General features: G+C 45.5%; 1 protein-coding gene across 3 annotated transcripts in view; it reads right to left on the reverse strand.

Moving 5' to 3' along the window:
- The window catches only part of TNR (tenascin R), a 294,303-nt gene that overhangs the window by 51,003 nt on the left and 220,239 nt on the right, over nucleotides 1-23,061 (reverse strand). For 2 of the 3 annotated variants that reach the window (XM_048860526.2, XM_048860528.2), the window contains 4 exons: nucleotides 16,765-17,241; nucleotides 8,893-9,156; nucleotides 6,557-6,672; nucleotides 2,614-2,764 (listed from right to left, as the gene is read on the reverse strand). In XM_048860526.2, the coding sequence (XP_048716483.2) occupies nucleotides 2,614-2,764; nucleotides 6,557-6,672; nucleotides 8,893-9,156; nucleotides 16,765-17,241 (1,008 nt within the window). The remainder of the gene's footprint in view (nucleotides 1-2,613; nucleotides 2,765-6,556; nucleotides 6,673-8,892; nucleotides 9,157-16,764; nucleotides 17,242-23,061) is intronic. The other variant, XM_048860529.2, reaches the window with a different exon arrangement.

Genomic DNA, 23,061 nt, shown 5'->3' on the forward strand with positions numbered 1-23,061 from the left:
AGGAGCAGTCATATCCAGATCCAGACTCTGTGGCTGACCCCTCTCTGTATAATGGGCCAAGCCAAACCAATCCACCAGATCTAAACCCCCACATGCTGGGAAAGCTGGGATCCAGCAGTTTGAACCCATCTCTTTGCAGTTGGAGCCTATCAAGAACCACACTTTGCTGAGTTAGAGGCGAGATCATGGGGTGAAATTCTATGGCTTGTGTTTTTCAGGTGGTCAGGCTAGATGATTGCAATGATCCCTTCTGGCCGGAAGATTTATGAATCTTTAATCTACTTTGCACAATCCCTTATGAACTGAAAGCACTGTGAGTTTGAGGCTGCTCTATGTGCAATAGCTGCACTCCTTAGGGGAATGGAAACATTTAGTCATGACCAGTAGGTGTCTCTGTTAAGCCACATTATGCAAGCAGCTGCTAAACACACAAACAAAGCAATAGGAAAGGATTTGTGTTTGTTTGCAGAGATCAGGTAGACTAACATCTGCAGCAAGATGCTAGATTCTCTCCTCTAATGTTAGAAAGACTCTCCTGTGCTGACTGTAGAGACCTCTCTGTTATATTGTGCTTTTTAGGATAATTTTCCTAGGAGCCCTTCAGTCTCCAGCTCCATTAAAGCCCTAATTAGCAACCTCATGAGAACACATCTCTATGTAACCTTCACAGAGCTGTTTAAATGTGTGTTTCTGTTTGTAAATGGTGTGGCTGGAGGGAGCTATCTGACTGTCTTGCAAGGATTCAGAGTGAGAACTTAGATATGTGCTTTGCCCAGTGTTACCTTTGACTCAGCAATGAAAGGGTTAATTAGCTCCTGGTGTACACACCTGGAGACTCTAATCTGACTGACTGCGGGAGAAAGTGATTGGCTTGTGGCTAGCATAAAAAATTGGCTCTGAAGAGACCTGAGTCCATCAGTGTGAAGCTGGGAATGATGATTATCTGTTCTGTTCATTTCCTCTGGGGCACCGGGCATTGGCCACTATTGGAAGACAAGATCGAGTGCTAGATGGACCTTTGGTCTGACCCAATATGGCTGTTCTTACATTCTTGAGGGCCCTCAGCACCTCCCAGGATTTGGACCTTAACCTGTTATCTGGGTGTGCTGGGGGACTACTTGGTACAAGCGCTTCTGTGGAACAGGGAACACTCAGTCTCCAACTTCAGAAATGTGCCTAATGTGAAATCACTAGAGGTGGGAAATTTACTTGGACAGAAAAATAATTGAACTGAGCCTTCACTTAGAACCCAAACTGGTCCTTGTTTGAGCTCAGTTAATGTTTCTCCATGCTTTCCCTGCACGAGAATCAGGCCAGGAGTGGGGGGAATTGTATCTATCTCGAGGCGGATAGCTACCCCAGTCTGTAAGTTTGTTCCTAGATGAGTCCTGGAGCTTTGAGCCCAGGAACTACAATTCCCAGGATGTACTGGGGAGTGTGGGGGAGAGAGGAGAAGGAACGGAAGAATGTGAGCTATATGCAACAGTGAGAGGAATTAATTTTCCCTTTGCTATTATCAAGCTCACTGAATCTTCCTCAAAGGGATTTAGGTACAAAAGAAGTGTCAAAATACTGTGAGAAGGGCTGTTCTTGTGGTGCTTCTGCACCCAGTTTGCAGCCCAGATGGAATTAGATCGTTCAGATAAACCCCAGATTTCAGGGCATTTGTTTAACCCAAATCATCATTCAGTTTAGAAGTTCATCAGTCTTTAGTGTGTCTTTGAGACTGAAATTGTGCAGCTCAGTCAGGTGTTATTATCATAACTGGGTCTGTGCCACAGAATTTGCGTTTGTGTCTGACTTTCCCCCAAGCTCAAAGTGGGAGGATTTGGTTCTGATGTTCCAGGCCAGAGCTGTCTCCTAATTATTTCTTTCCTTGCAGAAATGATGTAGACCGAAGTAATCCCTGGTGTAAGTCAATGGCATTACTCAATGGGTGAATTTGCCCTCTGAGTTTATCTAGCAGAGAGTAAATTCAGTGTTGCAAGTTACCCTCAATAAAGAACCCTCAGAACCCTCACCTGAGCCTCCAAGCAAAGCCAAACCTGCGTCTTTTCAGGGGTTAAAAACATTTCAGTTTTAAGTCAATGGAGCTACACTGATTTACACCAGCTGGGGATTTGGCCCATTGTTTGAATGTCTTGTTGGTGAAAGGTGCATGAACAAAACCCTGGAGACTGGATTCTTCTTGTAACCCAGGGAACTAGTACAACATTGGCAGCAGAAATGTAAACTACCCCACATCCATCCATCGATGTGCCCTGCCATGCTCTGGTGGGACAATCTCTAACTGTGAGAGGGGAGTTCAGTCTCCATGGCTATTCATTCCTTGGTTCCTCTGCTGAAACTGCCAATTAATGCCAATTGTGGTGGTGTTTTCTGTGATATGAATGCACATCTGCTGGGATCTGTATTGAGACCAGCACCTCATTTCACTTGGCCCAGATGATCCCCACCATCTGGTGATACCAGCCTTCAGCCTCCGCCGAACTGGATTATATCTGACCTGCTGACCTGGAGGTGAAAGGACAGCTATACAACACTGGGACCATGCCCTGTTCTGGGTCTGGAAAGACAGAGCATGCCTGAGGGCTAAAGGATGGAGTCACTCACAGGTGGAGATGCTGTCGGAGGTAGGGGGGCTCCTGGCTTGCTCCTTGAGGGCTACCACATTGACGATGTATTCTTCCCCAGGCTTCAGTCCTGTCTGGTTGAAGGTGGTGACACTGCTAGGAAGCTGTGCGATGACGCCACCTTCATTGTTCTAGGGAGATTAAAAAAGAAATCTGCACAGAAAGTTGGGGAGGGAGGTGTCTGGAACTGGTAACGTATTAAAAGGATGCAGCAGTAGTTGGAGAAAATAATGGGGTGCCAGGTCAACTTGGCCCCAAATATAGAGCATCACTGGGGATAATGTACCCACCTGGGGAAAACTTACATACTCTCTGCATGTCTATTTCATAAGTGACCCTTATTCACAGTGGTGAGATCTTACTCATTCAGTTATTCCCATTGTTTACAATGGGCCTGCAGGTCTGTTAAGTGCTCATAAATGTGCATAAGGGCTGTACGGTCCGTCCAAAAGATATTACATGCCTCAGGATGGGTCGACTCTTTTGCCAAGGGTCCCAATACCCCCTCGCAGCCAGCAGTGGCTCACAGAGTCAGATGCATCTCATGCCGTTCACCCCTCAGTTGTTGCTTCCAGATGGCTCGTAGGCAGACAGCATTTTTCTCAATCCCTGTTTTTAACTAGTGTGCGTGTTCAAGCTGGTAGAGTGACTCCATAGGAGAACAGTCAGTGAAAAAGGTCCGGGATTCACTCCTCTCTCTTTGTGGCACTTCTTGGCTGCCTGGAGTATCCTGTGGTTTATATATAGCTGTGAAACTGCAAGGCCTTTGTTTTTGGCACACAATACTTTTGAAGTATCTCTATTAAGTCTTTATACTCCAAGTATTTCCTCTGGAAAACATAAGTCTTTAAGCAGCTGCAAATGTCACCTTTCCTGACAGTGTTAGCCAAATAAAACTTTTCTTGTCATTGTCTTCACTAATAACATACTAAGCAAACCTTTGCACATAGATTTCCATTCGCATTCTTCCTTTTGCTCATTAAACTAGAAATCTTCCACTTTGTCCCTAAATTGCCATTTTAGCTTTTCTAATATTCTTTTCTCTTTTTTAACCTCTTTGTGGCTTTGTCATTTTCTCTGAGTTCTATTGCTTTGCAGAGCCGTTCCCGCTATTGCTGCAAATCTCATTGTGTTTTTTCCTTTCGCACAGAGCCACCATATATTTGCCATCTGAAATCACTTTTATTTTATATTATGGAGCAACAGCAACAAAAAAGACCAGAATTAAAGTCCCCTTAGATCCCCAGTGCTCTTGTATCTCTATAGCAGTCTGCAGAGATTGTGAGAACAAACGAGTTGTTGTCTCACGCAGAGTTCTTAGAAATATGACGGTACAGTGCACAGAAAGAAGTAGTATCCTACTTTCATAGCCCACATAAACCACAGCTTTAATGTCAATGTGATATTATTGCTGTAGCATATATTTACTTTTCACTCTTGATTTTGTTTGTTTAATGTTTGCATTTCTTTCCCTAAACAATGAAAATAGCTGGTCAGTTTCATTTTAGTTATAGTCAGTGTCTAGTCCCTTTTCACTGTCAGGGTTTTAGAATGGCAGTGCAATGCTGTGATGTTTTTTGGAGGGAAATATTGTATCTGGAATGTTTTAAAATACCTTGGAAATGTTTCTGTTGGTCTTAGGATTTTAAGAATTTAGTTTTACAAATTTTAAAGTTGGGATACATTTGACCTGAAAAGTTCACTTGAAATTTACAGATAATGCATTTAGGCTGAGATTTTCAAAGCCACTGGAGGGACTTACCTGCCTTTATTAATCACACACCGCAGCATGATTAAAAGCTATATTTTTATTTCTCCTATCATGTAGTGTACCACTGTTTATAAAATTCAGGTACCTCACAAACTTTTTCTACTGTACCTGTCCTGTTCCATTCCAAGGTGTTACTTAATTGTTCCTGTACCTACTTGGGAAAATTAAACTGCATTTGTAATGGGGACTAAGATCTAATAGGAAAATGGTGGCCAGTGGTTTGTCTCTCTTGTGCAGGCCGAAATAAAAGTGTCACAAATTGCATTGCATCGTGACATCATTATGCTTGGGGCTCCACCTCACGATGTCAAGTTAAGGCAGGACTACTTGTGGCATTGAGCCTGGATTCATTGTGACCCTGCACTGTCATGTCTGAGACAAACAAGGGACTATTTCCTTGGGTCATGGGACAGAGTCATGAACATTAGGACTGTGCAGTGACTCTAGGGAGCGATGATGATCTTCACAAAGAAATCGGGTGAGATAGCCAAGTGCACTTCTGAGACTCCGCTTCCCCATCTTGAAATGGATATCCTAGCATTCATGTCAATCCTTATGTTGTGAGGATTGATTCACTAGTGTTTGTACAATGTTTTAAAGATGTGCTAGTTTAGTTCACTTATGGCTCTGGTAGTGTTTCCATTAGAATTTCTTATTTTTTAGTGGCTTATCCTGATTTTGAATGAAAATTACCTCTGGGCTTATAAATGCAATTCATGAACTGCAACTCATAAGAGAATTTTGCTTTTGTGTGTGTGTGTGTGTATACACATATACAATTACAAAAATATCCCTCCGGCCCTTTTGGAAACCAAAGTTAGAAACCAAAGTTGTTTTTGTCAATTTCTGCTCATCTGGATTTTGTTTTTGTACTGGTTCTGATGGTATATTTTCATTTATTTCACAGAACCCTTGTTTACTTCAGTGGGAGTTTTTCCTGAGTCAAGGCAATATAATTGGACTCTTCATCCACATTTTTTTTATTGTAAGATGTGTAGGATACACTTGTAGAGAGGTGCCAGATACAAGTTGAGCTGTAGTTCTATACAAGTGGTACAATAACTGAGAATAAATATTAAATATAGCATCAGTGACAACTTTATTGTTGTTTTGTCTATGCAGATAAAATGTTTAAAATTTAGGGCAACAGTTTCAGCCTTCAACTTTCATTTTTGCAAGCACAAATTGTACCTGTTCTATAATTGTGGTTACAATTTTGCAGCGGAATTATTTGTAATTGTGATTTAGGCTGCTTGGAGTCTGAGAGCTACTAAGTGCTCAATACTTCTGAAAATCAGGCCACATATTTGGGTGGCTAAAAATGGATTTAGGTGCCTAGCTTTAGACACCCAAGCAGGTTTCTATCATGGATTTTTAGAGATGGTGATCAAATGCCTCATTTTCACACTGATAAGTTAGAACAGATGAATCAATTGCTGAATTGTTCAGAAAAGTCTGATCAAAGTCAGGGCAAGAAGGTGGGAGAAAGAAAATAGAATGGAGAAGGGAAAGAGAGAAAGGTATGTGAAAGGAGATGGAGGGAGAGAGTAAGGGAAGAGAGCAAGAGGACAGATAGAGGAAGAGAGGGAAGGAGAGCTAGAGGACCCATTTGTTTATATGATAAATGTAGGATCTTTTTCATGGAATTCCCTCTATAGGAATGCATGTCCTGATACCTAGAATCCATGGAAAATAGTGTTCAGTGCAGAGCTGAGATTAATTGATCCAGATTATGACCTGGTGTTTTAGTGCTTTGTTTTGGCATGGGTGGGCAGGGGGCAGAGTAGGGGTATCATTCAGATGGTGTTTACCTAGCCCTGCACCATGCCCTGTTCTGTGTGTAAAAAGAAAAGGAGTACTTGTGGCACCTTAGAGACTAACCAATTTATTTGAGCATGAGCTTTCGTGAGCTACAGCTACAGCTACAGCTCACGAAAGCTCATGCTCAAATAAATTGGTTAGTCTCTAAGGTGCCACAAGTACTCCTTTTCTTTTTGCGAATACAGACTAACACGGCTGTTCCTCTGAAACCTGTTCTGTGTGTGTGACTGCTCCTTTAAACGGGGACCTAGTATTGTAACTATGCCACAGAGCTGACTTTGGGTGGCCAGCAGTGGCAGGGCAGGGCAGAGGCGGTCCCCGTTGTTGTTACCTTGGGGATGAAGCTTATCTCCCAGCCATCAAAAGAGAAAGAGAAGGGCTCCCACTGCACCTCCACGGTGGTCTCTGTGATCGTCTTGAACTGCAGCCCTTTTGGAGTGGAGAGATCTGAAATGCAGCAATGCGGATCACATTAGCTAGGCTGTGGCCCTGTTCCTGCTTTAATGACACAGCTCCCCACAGCGTGAGACACAGGACACCCTACATCCCTGACAGCTCTGTTCTCCTTTGACTATGCCCATCTAGGTTAGTCAGGTTGGGTAAACCTGACTGCTAGTGTCAAGGGGGGTGTCATGAAGTAGGTACTGACAGTTGGTTGGCAGTTTTCTGTTGGAATGAGTTTCCAGTGGAAAATGCCCTTTTTTCCCCTTCAAAATCAAACTTTTTTGTGGGAGAAAAGCACTGCTGAAAGTGAAAAAGGGGCAATTTTAATGCTTTTAATGAGCCATCATCACACCCAGATAAATTTTGAATAGCATCATGGATATTATCAAGGCCACATGTGTAATATGGCTGTGTTAGAGAGGAAGAATGTTCCAGTGGATAGGGTGCTTGCCTGGAATTTGGGAGATCTAGGTTCAGTGTTTTGCTCTGACACAGATTCCCTCTGTGACCTTGGCCAAGTCACTTAGTCTCTCTGTGCCTCAGTTCCCCATCTGTACAATGGGAAAATGAAGATAATGCTATGTGTCCTTTCCTAATTCACAGGGCTGCTGTGAGGAGAAACACACTGAAGATTGTGAGGGGCTCAGATATTATGTTAGTAAAGGCCATAGAAGTACCTCAAATAGCTAAAGCTGTGTAAGGAAGGGCCTTATGTAGGAGGTTGAGAGGGGGCAGTGCTTCAGGGGATAAGTTTGGATAAGCTTTTGAGAATTAAGAACATAAGAATGGCCACGGTGGTCAGACCAATATCTAGCCCAGTATTCTGTCTTCTGACAGTGGCTGATACCAAATGCTTCAGAGGGAATGAACAGAACAGGGCAATTATTGAGTGATCCATCCCGTCGTCCAGTCCCAGCTTCTGGCAGGTGGAGGTTTAGGGACATTCAGAGCATGGGGTTGCATCCCTGACCATCCTGGCTAATAGTCCTTGATGGACCCATCCTCCATGAATTGTAGGAGTGTACTCAGAATGAATCTGAACTCCTGACATTCGCTTCTCATTATTCAATCCTAGAGATGGCCTGAACCAAAATCATGGACCAGCCGTTGGGGATCTAGATGTGATTTTTTGATGCTCAGGTCCATCTCTATTATAAAACTGATTTCAAGGAAAATAAACAAGAAAAGGCATCCATGTATAAGGTGCAGCCTTGTATGAGAGAGAGCCTTGTACCCTGTGTGTTTGTGAGGTTGAGGGGAAAACTACATCTAGGGCAATCTTAGACCAGAATTTTAGTCCCTTTTGATGGCAGCATATGCTTGATCCAAACCCCACTGAAATCAATGGAAAGACGTCCATTAACTTTGATGGGTTTTGGTTCTGTATTAGCAAAGGCATCACTGGCATTCATTCCACAAGAGCATTATGTCAATAACAGCCAGCTTTAATTCAGGAAGAGTTCTGTATGGGGTTAGCTTTATTTCAGAGATGTTCTGGTGCCACCAAAGCATTATTTTTCAAACAGCAGAGCTGGCTGGAAAATGTCCCTTCCCCCCAAGTAAAATTTTAACTTTTCAGCAAAAAAATTGAAAGCTGAACATTTTTAGCTGTAAACTTTCAGTTTTAAAATGGAAAATTTGATTTGGAAATGCTATGGTGGTGCCAAATGGGAATTGTATTTCAAGCATGTTGTGTCTCCATTCTCCTCTATGGGCCAAGTTTCTCAGTTGGACTACATCTCCCATGATGCGCCACAATCCTCCCATCTTACTGAGCCACCACCCGTGTGCATCCTGGGAGTCGCCAGCCATGGAACAGCATGAGAGATGCAATGTGGCCAGGGAATCCAGTCCTAGAGGAGAACAGGGGGCAGGAGGTTGTTGTGACAGTATTTCCTAATAGAAATATTTTTGTTTTGCTTTTTGGTTTTCAGGTGTTCAAGTTTTTGACAAAATTGTAAATTTTCTGTGGAAAGTGGACACTTTTTTGTGAAAAAAATTAGTTTTATCAAAAACCCACTTTTCTGTTGAAATATAGTTTTGATGGAAAAATTTCAACCAGCCTTAAACACACAATTTTAAATGATGGCAACCATGTACCAGAAACTATATTAGACTGGGAAAGCTGTCTGTCAGGGTCCACGGGTGTATATGAGACTGCTCTTCTTTCTATTACTTCTGGCCAATGGGGATAAAATTGTATGGTGGAAAAGCAATACTTACGGGTAGTCACCTTGGTAGTGACGGGGACGCTAAGGATGTCACTGATGACAGCGTAGATGGTGATGTTATATGTTTGGCTTGGCTCCAGCTCCTTGATGGTGACAGCACTCCATTCTCCAGGCACCCGTTGCTGGAGCTGAAGGCCCCCCGGCACCACTGGCTGGTAGGAGATCACATATTCTGTCACTGCCATTGGCCCATCCCATTCCAGGTCAATGGACCTGTCACTGATCCCAGCCACTCGCAGATCCTCAGGTGGGGCAACTAAAGGGAGAGGTGATAGACAGGGAGTGTCAGAGAGTGCATGGCTTATCCATCCTCCATCTCGCTACTTTAGGCATGATGTTCTTCTTGGGCTAGGGACTAGGATCACATTTAGAATTGGTATGAGGTGTGACATGGTCTCTCCTGAACCTTTTCATCCATTCCTTGTAGGGGGCTAGTCAATATTTATCTGTGGTGTGGACAGGGTATTAGGCTGGGAGCCTGGAGGCCCCATTCTAATTCCAGTTCTACTTCACCTCTCTGTGCCTCTTTCCTTCCATTCCTTTCTGTCATGACCTGTGGCTCTCAAACCTGGGTCTGCAGCATTCCTGGAGGTCATCACGCTCCAATCCTCCACCCAGTGGTTTACTGGCATCAGTGCGAACTGGGACTTCTTGAAGCCCAGCCCAAATAGAAGGTGTGACGTTTCACTCCATATTCTTTATGAAAATATGCTTATGATATGAATATGACATAACTGAGATGTACTTTATGCAGGATAGGTCTTGTAAGATATCATTGGAAAGGTTATAATTTACTGAATGCGATTATCCAATTTGTATGCCTGTATCATTTCTGTATCTGAGTTAGGAATATTGACTATATATCTATATTTCAACTATGCTACTCTGAGCGATGCCCACTGCTAACACCTCCGGTACAACAATGGAAAAGCCAGACAGGGCTGATGGCCCATCAGCGAGGACAATGGACTGTGAAAAGGCTTGGCCTTCCTGTGGACCCTCCATACTGCCACTGACTCGTGATACTACTGTCAGGAAGGAGTTAAAATTCAGCCAGCAGAAAAGACAGAAACTGCTGAGAAGCAAGGACAAAGTTTCTGTCGATACCCCTGATAACTTAGCTCAGCTTATATGGTCAATGCCCGCCCAGTCACTCAGCTCTTAGGACAATGCTAACCTTCCCTTCACAACCCACCGGATGTCTGAAAGCACTCATCCCTCCCTGCCCTCCGCCTCTATGGCAAGGTAGCCATAGATGCTTGATGCAATAGGATGACCTCTATATGTATGTACTGTTCCTATTTTTATCTTTGTTTAGGGTTCTCTCTTGATTTGTAACAATGTCTGTCTCTGTATGTACAGATAAATGCAAATGAATTGATAAGAGAATGTATATAACTGGCCACTATGGCACCATATTTTTGAAGCTGCTTGTCAGTCTTCCTGGTACTGTGAATAAACCCCCTTCAGTATTGTCTGTGCTTGCCTGATTCTTGGGGAAAAGAATCTTTTTGCCTAACACCACAGAGTCAGGTGGTCTTGTCACCTAATACTAAACATTACCTGGGACTTCTTGTAACTTTCCACTGCAAGGGACAGGGAGGGTCAAGTTTGGGAAACAAAGGTTTTCAACCTTATGTAAATCCTATTTAAAGGTGGGGAGGAAGGCAAATGGGACTCCTCCTCTCCATGACCTGTCTGCCCAAGAAGAAAGACTGCTAAAGCCACCTGAAGGGAAGGCAGGGAGAGTCCAGACTGAGACAGGGATCCAGTCTGAAAAGGAATATAATTGGAACTCTGAACCACAGAAACTTTGCAACCTGCCTAAAATAACATTTAGGGTGAGAATTTACATTTTGTAACCTGTTTCATAAGTATATTGAGCTTAGCTTGTGTATTTTGCTTTATTTGGTCAGTAATCTGCATTGTTCTGTCTCTTCTCTCTTATGTTCACCTAAAATTCACCTTTTGTAGTTAATAAATTTGTTTATGATATAACCCAGTTTATGTAATTTTTAACTGGGGGGAGAAGGGGGAAAGAAGTTGTGCATATCTCCCTCCACATTGAGGGAGGGGGTGAATTTCATAAAACCTCTGGGTTTGTACCCCTTAAAAGGAGTGGGCACCAGAGTGTTGGGGAAAGCTCCTAAGGCTGAATCTTTCCAGAGCGGATCTCTGTCTCTCTGTGCAGCTGGGTGTGGCCCTGCCTGTGCGGTTGGCTGGAAGAGGCTTGTGAGCCTCACCCAGCAAGGCCAGGTAAAGGGGACTCAGGCTGGCAGAATAGGCTGATTCAGTGGCATCCCAGCACATCAGGTAACCTCCCAAAGGGCCCACACCTGTCACAGAAGGCTCTACCCCTATTGATGGAACACAAGAGCTTCTGATTGGCCCATTCCCCCTACTTAAGCCAGAAGGAGGAACAGGGAGTCATCTGTACAGCTGGGTTCCACTCTGCTTTGGACTGCTCATCCAGTGCTATCTGCTCTTGTCTCTTGACCGTGACTTCCTTGTTTCCTGAATCGGCCTGATTCCTGGTATCTGACTCTTGGTTCCTGATCTTGGCTCCTGACCTCCTGGTTCTGAACCCCGGCTGGCAGGGTGACCTGGCCCCCTGCCCTATACTAAACACTAGGCATGGCCGCCTACGTGCCGGCCCTGACACTTTGCCTGCCTTGTCAATTCAATCTCTTCAGGGAAGGGGCTGTATGTGGTTGTCCAATGTGTGTGCAACAGGAACCCAATCTTGGTGGGGCCCCCTCAGTCCTGCAAATAATCAATAATAGTCCTGCACAACGGGAATGTTGTTCAGTAAACAAAAGTCAATGGGACTCTGTGTGTGTGTGGGGGGTGGGGGGCGGAGGGTGTTAAACGGTATGTTATCATGGGGCAAACTTGGGAATGACTCACACTTTGAGAACAACAGTTATTCCAATCCAGTGTTAATAGCACAGAATATGAGGGGGAGGAATTAATGCAATTTCCAGTATATGTATTTTCAAATAAACGCTTTTTAACTATATCGTCACTAGGGAGTATTCCTAACTCAGTGCCCCATAGTGCTGCCCAGCCTCAATCACCCACTGGTTAAATTTTCAAACAAGTGCCCTTGTGGTTTCTCCCATGCTGCCCCTCATGCTTCGAGGAGCTACCTAAAAACATCCACAAAGGTACCTCATTATCTTCCTTCAAATCCCTCCTTAAAACTCCTTTGACCTGAGGCCCACAAAAAACTTGACAAGAGTTAGGCTACTGGTGCTCTTAGTCCACTGCCCATCATTTTGACCGATATTGTCTCATCATTTCTTTTTACTTCTCATCTCTCTGCATCCACCTGTTATCTCTTATTTTATACTTATTGGGAACTCTTTAGGGCAGGCACCATCGTCTTGTTCTGTGTTTGCACAGCACCGAGCTATCGTGATACATGGAATTAAAGCTGAGGCAATCAGCTGATGGTGTCATCCTGCTTCTGCTAAGTCTTAAAACCCACCTTGGCAGAGTGAGGACTGATGTCTGAGTGCCACATCAGGGTGTGTAATGCTAGTGATGGGACGAGCAGTCAAACCATGATGGCCCTGGACTCTGAAATTCAGATCTGGATGTGACTATTCCCCTGAGTTTGGGGGTGATTGGACTCCAGGCTTTGTTTTGACCTATTGCAGAGGTGCAGCCAGCCATAGATCCTGCTCCAAAGCTGAATGTCCTCAAAGTTTGGAGATACTCACATGCAGGGATTTGCTTTGGGGTCATCTCTCATTATTATCATTAGTAGTGTTGCAGTAGCACCTGGAGCCCTCCTCATGGAGCAGGACCCACTGTGATAGGCCCTGTACAAACACAGACAGTCCCTACCAGGATGAAGGAATTCCTGACCTTGTGCTGGGTTTGCCTTCGAGACAGCTCATTTGCTTGTCATTCAACCACTTCTAATGTAATAGAATCATAGAATATCAGGGTTGGAAGGGACCTCAGGGGGTCATGTCACTCGCTCACAGGTGACTGAGAACCAAGAAGTGTTGCTTTTCATAGAATCCTAGAAATGAAAGTCTGAAAGGAACCTCAAGAAGTTACCAAGTCCAGCCCCCTTTGCTGAGGTAGGACCAAGTCTACCTAGACCATCCCTGACAGGTATTTGTGCCACCTCTTCTTAAAAACCTCCAGTGATGGCAATTCCACAACCTTCTTTGGTAACTTATTCCAGAGTTTAACAACCCATATAATTAGAACATTTTTCCTAATATCTAATCTGAATATCCCTTGCTGCAGATTAAGTCAATTATTTCTTCTCCGACCTTCAGTGGATGTGGAGAACAACTGCTCACAGTCCATAGCAGCCCATAACATATTTGAAGACTGTTATCAGGTCCTGTCTCAGTCTTCTTTTCTCAAGACTAAACATGGCCAGTTTTTTTAACCGTTCCTCACAGGTCAGGTTTTCTAAACTTTTTATCATTTTTGTTGCTCTCCTCTGGACTCTCTCCAGTTTGTCCACATCCTTCCTAAAGTGGGCACCCAGAACTGGACGCAGTACTCCATCTGAGGCCTCACCAGTGCTGAGTAGAGCCAGACAATTACCTCCTGTGTCTTACAAACAACCTCCCTGTTATTGATATTAGCCTTTTTTGCAGTTGTGTCACAATGTTGGGTCATATTCAATTTGTGATCCACTATAACCTCCAGATCCTTTTCAACAGTACTCCCACCTACCCAGTTATTCCCCATTTAATAGCTGTGTATTTGATTTTTCCTTCCTCGGTGAAGGACTTTGCACTTGTCTTTACTGAATTTCATCTTGTTAAATTCAGACCAATTCGCCAATAGGTCAAGGTCATTTTGAATTCTAATCTTGTCTTCCAAAGTGCTTGCAACCTCTCCTGGCTTGGTGTCATTTGCAAATTTCATAAGCATGCTCTCCACTCCATTATTCAAGTCATTAATGAAAATATTGAATGCTGCCAGACCCAGGACTGACCCTTGTGGCACTCCATTAGATATGTTCAGTGATGAGCTGCCAAAAGCTGAAGAACCAGTTCCTTCAGTCGCTCTGGTTCTTCGGTGGCACTGAAGGACCCGCCGCCGAAGTGCCGCTGAAGACCCGGAGCGACTGAAGGCCCAGCTGCTGAAGTGCCGCCAAAGACCCGGAGCGCCGTCTGGTGAGTAAAAATTGCCTAAAGTTAACCATGTGCTTAAGTGTTTTCTTGTTACAGCATTCAAAAGCTTTCTTATTGCCTCACAGCACACTGTCTGGTTCCTTGTATTCTTTAACAACGGGCTCTAAACCGGCTTCAAAATTTAACAACCGGTTCGCGCAGCTGGTGCGAACCGGCTCCAACTCACCAACGTCCTCCCCGTTTGACAACTAACCATTGATAATTACTTTTGAATATGGTCTTTCAATCAGTTGCACACCCACCTTATAGTAATTTCGTCTAGACCGCATTTCCCTAGTTTGTTTATGAGAATGTTAAGTGGAACTGTGCCAAAATCCAGATATATCATGACTACTGCTTCCCCCATACACTATGCCAGTATCCCTGTCAAAGAAGGAATTTAGATTAGTTTGGCGTGATTTGTTTTTGTGAAATTCATGCTGGCTACTGCTTGTAATCCTGTTATTCTCTAGGTGCTTAGAAATTGTTTAATAATTTGTTCCAGTATCTTTCCAGATATTAAGGTTAGGCTGACTGGGTTATAATTCCTGGGGTCCTCTTTGTTTCCCTTTCTAAAGACAGGCACTATGTTTGCCCTTCTCCAGTCGTCTGGGATCTCACCTGTCTTCCAGGAGTTCTCAAAGATAATCACTAATGATTCAGAGATTGCTTTAGGTAGATCCTTTAAGCACCCTAGGATGAATTTTATCTGGCTCTGACGATTTGAACACATTTATCTTTAAATATTCTCAAACCTGATCTTTCCCTATTTTGGCTTGCAGTCCTTCCTTCTTGTTGCTAAAATTAATTGTGTTGGGTATCTAGCAAAACAGGTATTAAACACCTGAGCTTTTTTGATGTCATCAGTTATTAGCTCTCCTTCCCCACTCATTATTTTTTGCTTTCAATTGCATTCAATGAAATAAAGAGGCCATATGTGACTGAGAGGGAAACATGCCTTCTTTGGGGCTGCATAAAGCTTCTGAAAATAGTCCTAAACTGCATCCAAAACACCCCTTGTTGGGATTTCCCCTGGAGGCAGCAGAAGCGGGGCTCTGGGAGGTTAACCAGTATTTAAATAATGGCTTTCTCACCCCTCTTTCACCTCCCCCAGTCCCACCCAACCCCGTCACATTATGCAGCATTTTTCCTGGTGATCTGAAAAGCAGCAGTGCAGCTGTTAAGGGGCTAAGTGAAAGGAGGAATGGGGCAGATAATGGCAAGTGTAGGGAACGCAGGTCCAGGAAGCAGGCAGTGCAGAAGCAAGAAGAAGGTGGAGGGGAGTGGGGCAGACAGCAGAGCAATAGAGAGGGTTGTGGGCTGGACAGAGGGAATCTGGAGAAGTTGTTGGTTGCTGGCCAGCGCCTGTGTAGCAGCTGCAGCTGTCCTGCCTATACGAAAAAGGAGCAGTATTGCGTGTTGGCCACGCACAGCTCAGAGTCCTGGGGAAGAGTGAAAAGGCTGAGTCTCTAGGAGACAGGGCTCTGTGCGTGGCGAGGTTCACCTGTGTAGAAATGCTGCAGCCCTTTCCTCGCTGCTCTGTGACTGATGCACCATTTTAGCTGGGATGAAAGGGTTAAATTGTATCTTGGCAGAGGGGTGCCCAGAGGGCACTCATTGGGGTGAGCACGTCCTTGTCGTCTGGGACTAGGCAGCTCTGGTGCCTAACTGTATGATTTGGGGAGATGGCAGCCGTGGAAGAGAGATCTGCAGTGAGGTGAATGCATATAAACCTGCAAGCGTCACGTGCCCCCAGCCAACACCCACACGCTGCTTTCCTGCCGGGAGATGGGAAACTTATGGACAACAAATATGGCATCTCTTTGGTTGGGATGGAGTCTGCTTCCCTTCCCACCCACTCCCCTCATCCCCTGCAGCACCAGGCCTGCTATCTGGGTGCTTGGCGTGAAATGCCGAACGTAGCTTTTATCCTCGTTCTCAAGTAGCCTGGTTAGGAGAGACAAGTGGAGAAGCACTTTAGATAATGATCCAGATGCTCCTGCACAAAGGACCAAGGGCAGGTGGTTTCCAGACAGATGGTAATAGCCCCAAGAAGGAGCAGCACTTTACCTTGGCCTTATTGGGTGGACTACAGTTGTCATAGCAACAGCCGTTGGTTACACAGTGATCTTCCCCTGTGATGCTGGCAGAGGGTCCCCATGTGAACCATTGCAACAGCTGTCATGGTCCTTCCACTGGTGTTAGCAGGGGTCCTGAGCAGGAAGGCAGTGCAGAATGCTGGGGCCCAGGTCCCTTGCACAGTGCACAGCATGGAGACCCTGGCTGAGTTAGGGAACTGTGACAAGAGCACGATCGTATTTTTCCTCCCCAAATGAATTACTCTGCAGAAATCACCTCCGGAATGTCTGACGGCTTTGTCTGCGTGAAATGGCCCCATGCCTGGGCATGTGTAGGGCCTGAGTCTCAGTTACTGTGTTCCTGTTCTGGGCAAGGGGAGCTTAAAGCTCTGCCCGTATGCCAGGCTTGGGAAAGGCCCTGATGTAAGTCAGAGCAACATCAGGGCTGCTCTAACTTGTGCTTTGCATCCCATGGCTCCCCATGGGCCCCAGGGAGCAGAGAACAGCAGTAGTGTGTTGCCTTCCTGCCAAGCCAACCCATCCTGACATACCCCTGATCCACCCACTTCACAAGCAGGCTGAGAGCAGGGCCTACCCTTGCACCAGCTCTGTGCCCGGTAGGGAGGCCACTCCTACCTGCTGAGCAGTCTTGTCCCTTGTAACCTTCCTCACAAGCGCACATCCCCTTCTGGCAGAACCCACGTCCGCTGCAGGCATTCAGGCATCTCAGCTGACTGCAGTCTTCCCCCACGTAGCCCTCCTGACAGATGCAGGTGCCATTGGTGCATCTCCCCTTTCCCAAGCAGTCATCGGGGCACCTCAGCTCGCTGCAGTCTTCCCCTGCATAACCTTCTTCACAGACGCACTCCCCGTCCACGCAGAGGCCTCGGGAGCTACAGTCCGTCGGGCAGCGGAGCTCTGAGCAATCGTCCCCACTGTAGTCGTTGTCGCAGATGCACTGGCCTTCTACGCAGATTCCCCGGCTGGAACAGCCCATGGGGCAGTGGGGCTCTGAGCAGTTTTTTCCAGCCCACCCTTCATTGCAGATGCAGCCACAGGACTCCAGGCTAAAGTTACCATGCCCACTGCAGTGGGAGATGTAAGCTAGCTGCCCTGGAATGATCAAAATCAACAAGTCAGCGATCACTAGGGGCTCTATGGTGGGGACAGAGGAATCCCCACAACGGCTGCAGCCACAGTAGGATGATATCCTTCCAATAGTGCTGTAGTTTCATATGGGCATTTGCTGGGGGACATTAATGCTGACAGGAGTAGGAGCCTGATTACACTGTGCATTATTCTCATGCATAACTCTGCCACTTGCAGAGGCAACACGTGGGGGAAGGCATGCAGGGTCATATGCCCCCCTATTTCTGCCAGGTTTAGATGACCTGCCATGAGCCCTGTGGCATTCAGCCCGAACCTTTGTCGTGCCTCCCGCCCACTATCAACAGTTATGCGTTGTCTCTATCTGCCAGGACACTTTGGTCTTGACCTGCAGTGCTCCTCCGCTATTTCAGCTGTGGGCTGGTGCCAGTCATGCTGAATTGCCCCCAAGCTGTGAAATTGTTTTTAAGGACATGCTTAAAAGGTCCATTTGGAGCTATGACAAGATGCACTTAACACAATATTCACTTAGGATTATTATATATTATTTGCAAAATTCCGATCTCAGTCCAGGTTTGCATTCAAAGGGTTTTGATTTGGCACAAGTTATGCAGGCCTGGACAAGCATTGCTACTGTGGATGACATTGTGAGATACAAAAAAGCTATTTCTAGTGGTTTCTCTGGCCTCTCTGAATCATGTGCAGCTACTAGACCTGCAGGGCTGCAAAACGTTGGACTTTAAGGCCCTAGTCTGCACTGGTGCATGGGTCTGTCAGCACTGAACTTGGTGCAAGATTGGGCCCGAAGTTTGTGGCATTTTTATGTACAGAAAACATGTTACTGGCTGAGAACTGAATCTCTAGTCCATCCTGGGCCTTGGGTAAAGGGGAAGAGAGGAAGGATATCTCTGCCAGGCTGATTTAAAACAAAAGGGTATTTGTTTGAAATTCTCAGGGGGCTGGAGAGCATTAGAAGTAGCCTCCAGGGGAGATGGAATAGTGAGCAGAAGGCAGGTGGAGTGATCAAAGGTGAGTGCTAAGTGCAGTTGTTACACAGCTCTACAACATGCAATTACTACGTAGCTCTGCAGCATATCACATGATTACCATCTCCTACTGGCCACTGGGATTGGGAAAACCTGACCGTAGAAACATTTTATTGGGCTTCAAAATCCGAATAATTTATGTTTCAATGTTTTGTACTCTCTCTCTCCCTCTGTGTGTGCACACACACTTATTGGAAGATTCAGCTTTCTTCCATCTCACTTCACCCTTCTTAAATTGCATGGTTGTTCCCTGAATTCAACATCCTCACACTGGACGGGTTCTGTGGAAAACATAGTATGTGTTCATGTCATTAAAGACTGTATCATAATGCATATGCACCAGGGGGCTGAATTTAGGTTGCATGGGGAATCTTAATTCTGGCATTGTCTAATTTTTGCACACTTGATTTGCAATCGTAAAGACCTTCTGATGTAATTTTTTAGATGTAATTTCTTAATTTGTTAATAATAAAACCAAACTGAAAAAAACCCTCCAGAAATTCTATAATATGGAACCATATCCACCTCCAGTGTGGGTCATCAGCAGAGTTCCGACCTTTGGATCCACAGCACAGACCTCTACCACATAAGCTAATGGAGTGCCCGATGATGGTAGTAGGCTATTATCTTCTGTGAGAGCCAGCCACCAGAGGGGGATAAGACTCTTAGCCAGGGGTCTTGACAGCTGTTTGCTGTCAGCAGAAGAATGTAGACTCAGGACACCTGGGTTTGATCTGGAGGGGTTGCCCTAGGTTACACACCATTCTGACCCTCTGTTTCTACCCAACTCCCCCTCCTCAACGCTTGGCTCTTATCCCCAGCCCCTCTGCTGCTATGTAACCCCCCAAAGTACCTGCCCCTATATAACTCCAGCTCCTCCCTCTACCCCTCTACTCTTGTCCAACACCCCCACACCATCAGTTCCTGTCCCCTCTGCTCCTTTTCACCTCCCATCCCCTGGCTCCTGCCCTCTCCCCACTGCACCTAAATACCCCATATCCTCTCCCCCTCCCTCTGCTCCTGTCTGTTCCGCCCCTGGCTCCTGCCCCTCTCCATCCCACTCCCTGGCTCCTGCAACACCCTCTATCCTGCTGCCTGTCCACCCCATTGGGCTGCTGGGTTGGGGGAATATGTGCCTATATAAGACAAAGCCCCGAATATTGAGACTTTCCCTATAAAATCAGAACATCTGGTCACCTAAGTGCCAGCAATGGGGAGCCAGGAGAGACAGTCTCCCTGCTCTCAGTTCCTGGGCCTGGCACCACAGCTGAGCCCCTTGGTGGAGGTACAATTGCAGGAAAAGTCCTGTGCAGCCCCTGCAGGCACGGGACAGAGCACGCTCTGCTGTTCTGCAGGGATGGCCCATATGCAGTCTGGTTGGCATGTAGGAACTGTGCAGGGATGGAGCATGCTCAGTGCAGACAGAATTTTTGGAGAGTTTAGCTGCCAAACAAGTCTCTGCTTAGTACATGCAAAATGAGATTTTTTGGAGGCTTATTGTTTGGCTAAATCTGGGCACATGTTCACAGGGACAGCAAAAGGCACATCCCTGACACCAGGGCAGTCCTGTTACCAAATTTCATGTGCATGGAGGCACTACAGCTGCTCCGTGAGATGGTGGTAAGAATTATTTTACCATGGGCAAAACAACGTATTTTCTCCTAAACTCATTCTTGGAAATGGTTGAACCATTTGACTGAAACTTTTCCAAAATATTCAGCCTGATACAGACACCTGGTGTGGAAAATGTCAACCTGAATGGTTGAAGTTTGGCAAAATTATAAGCAAGTGAAAGCAGAGTCTTATCATGGAAAATGTTAGGCAATCTTAATTAAAGGTGATGCTATCACCTCCACCTATCATATATATTGCTGACCAACAAACATAAAAGTGGTTGGTTAGAAAGTGTGATGGGACCATTTAGGCTATGCACACATTGGGGTGGTGTTCGGGTGTTCAGACTCTTGTTAAGTTGTCAGTAGATGAGAGAGGATGCTTGAACAGTTGCCAGAAAGTGGAGGATCATTTATGGAAATGTCTGGCACTGGTGGGGGGATGACCAATTCTTATCTGATTTACACTGGTGTTAATCAGAGTAACTCCACTGAATTTAAAGAATTAAAGAAATACACCAGATCTCCCTGGTGTAGCTGAGATTGGACTGGAGATTCCATAGAGTGATAAATATTTTGTAACTTCATTTGCATACATTATAAATAACCCAAATAGACCTACAACTGTTTTTACAACTAACTCCTTTCATGTTTTATCTCTTGAATTTTATTACTTGATTTTAACAGTGATTATTCAGCACATCAGTTTAATGGTGGAATAGTTTACATTTTATTTTTACCTAATGCAGTTATTAATATGTATGTTTGGATAATGTGTTTGGTGCCAGACCTTCAGCTGGTATAATTTGGAATCGCTTGCTTTGAACTGGGGCAGATTTACACCAGCTGCCGATCTGACCTATACACATTTCTCTGTGTGTTGCTGTGTTCTCTCTGTATGACAATGATGTGTGCATATAATCCCCCCTCACACACATAGATCATGAGCCTGATTCTCCTATTATCTATTAATATAACTTTGTTGGCTTCAGTGTCGTTACTCCTGATTTACATTGCTGTGTGACTAAGAGCAGGGTTAGGCTCAGTATAATTATGTATTATGCCGATTATAAAATAACAAGTTAAAAAAAGGAGAAGACATGGGGGAGCAAAGTTTGGGGTTTTTTGATTGTAGCCAGTTCCTGTCTTCCCCCTACACTGGACAGTAGTTTTCTGCACCTGGGATAGGGCTTTGGATACCTTCCGTACGTTGACATTTCCTCCCCTTGAGGAGTTCTCATACGCCCAATTAGAGCGTTCATTTTCTACGCTTCACCATTCAGAGACCCGGATGCATGCTGTTAAGGAGTGTGGCAGAAACTCTTTGAGAAAACATCTCTGGTTCCTCACTCGGTTGAAATTCATTGTATCAACACCCCCCCCCCCCCGTAACCCATTTCCTTACAGCAACCTGCTATTTCCTTGGATTTGAAGAACTGCCTTGTAGAGATGATGAACTGAACTGTGTCTTTTGAAACAGTAACCCTAATGGAAGGGTTACAGAAAGCTTCACAAAGCTTGCGCATTTTGATTCAGATGGAATATTCGGATGCTAGCTTTGTGCCTGCATTAGGAAAGGGTTTATTTGTCTTTCATGGCAGCTAAAGTTATCTCCTGATATTTTTTTAACTGTGAATTTCATATCCACTCAGGCCTTCTAGGGAGAGGGCAGAGAACTCATTTATTGCTGACTCCTACGCTGCTGTATTGTGTGAAAGGACTACTTCAGAAACCAGTAGATTTTCTCTTCTACCGATCCCATGAAAAGTTACAGAACTGGCCTAACGATTGCTAAGGAGCAGGGGGTATAAAAGACAGACTTGCTGCCTCGTCATCTTGCTAGCACCATGCAGTTGTTTTTTAACCTGGCTTTAGCTGTGGTTGTGACTACGTTTCCGGTGAGAGGACTTGAGCTGCAATGATATCATAAAATGGTTGCTCTTGGCGGGAATCTCTGTGGATTAATCTTGCTGTTCAGTTCAGTTCCAGTTTACCTGTAGCTCTTTAGAATGCTTACAACTTGCTGGTGATACATGGGAAAAGGCCCCGGTGGTTCAGTGTAGAGAGTTAAGGCTAGATTGTGACTTGGATTGCATGCCCATATCGGGGATTAAGCATCCCACTCCCCCACCACTTCCCAACCTTGGATCTGGGATGCATTGTTCTAGGAAGGGAGCAAGCTGGCACGGGTAGGCATGGAGTGGTGAGGAAGGAGCAGGGCCTTGACTCTATCTTCCCACTTACACAGTTTATTGAAGGAGCCTGGGGACATTTGGGATGGAATGAGTGAAGGGACTGGACTCCCATCTCTTCCCAGAAGAGGAAAGTCTTTCTAGGCCAGTAGGGAGAGGTACATTGGTAGAAGGGTGTAGGTCTCGGTCAGGGTACTGGGCCATTGGTGGAGCAGTCGGGGGAAGACCAAGATGCAAAGAGCAATGAAGTTCAGCTCTCTTCTCACCTGAGCAGTGTTTCCTCTGGGTCACTGCTGAATATACTGAAGAGCTTGGAGAAAGCTCAACACTTAATAACCACAGAGTGAGGGCCAGATTCAGTGGTGATGTACATGGCTGGGAAAGTCACATGTAGGGTCTAAACTGGTCAGCAAATGGGCTCAAGTGACAAAGTAGTGTCTGGTAACTTGCACCAATCCAGCAGTCAGCATGAGTGTCCAAAATAGGTGTGAGTGTAACCTACATCAGTTCAATTTCTTGTGGAGAACAAAATCAGTTCTTGGTAAGTGGGCCCAGTTCCATTCTGTTACATGCGGGTAAATCAGCAGGCATTCCACTGAAGCCAATAGCAGTTGCATCCCCTTACACCCTACAGCAGTGGTGGGCAACCTGTGGCTTGCAGGCCGCGCACAGCCTGTCAGGGTAATCTGCTGGCGGGCCGCCAGACAGTTTGTTTACATTTGCATGGCCACCCACAGCTCCCAGTGGCCGCGGTTTGCCGTTCCTGGCCAATGGGAGCTGTGGGAAGTGGCGGCCAGCACGTCCCTGTGGCCTGCTGCTTCCTGCAGCTCCCATTGGCCGGGAACGGCGAACGGTGGCCACTGGGAGCTGCGGGTGGACGTGCAAATGTAACCAAACTGTCTGGCAGCCTGCCAGCGGATTATCCTGATGTGCCACGTGCAGCCTGCAAGCCACAGGTTGCCCTCCACTGTCCTA

The sequence above is a fragment of the Caretta caretta genome, chromosome 8 (assembly GCF_965140235.1).
Source record: "Caretta caretta isolate rCarCar2 chromosome 8, rCarCar1.hap1, whole genome shotgun sequence".
NCBI lineage: Eukaryota > Metazoa > Chordata > Testudines > Cheloniidae > Caretta > Caretta caretta.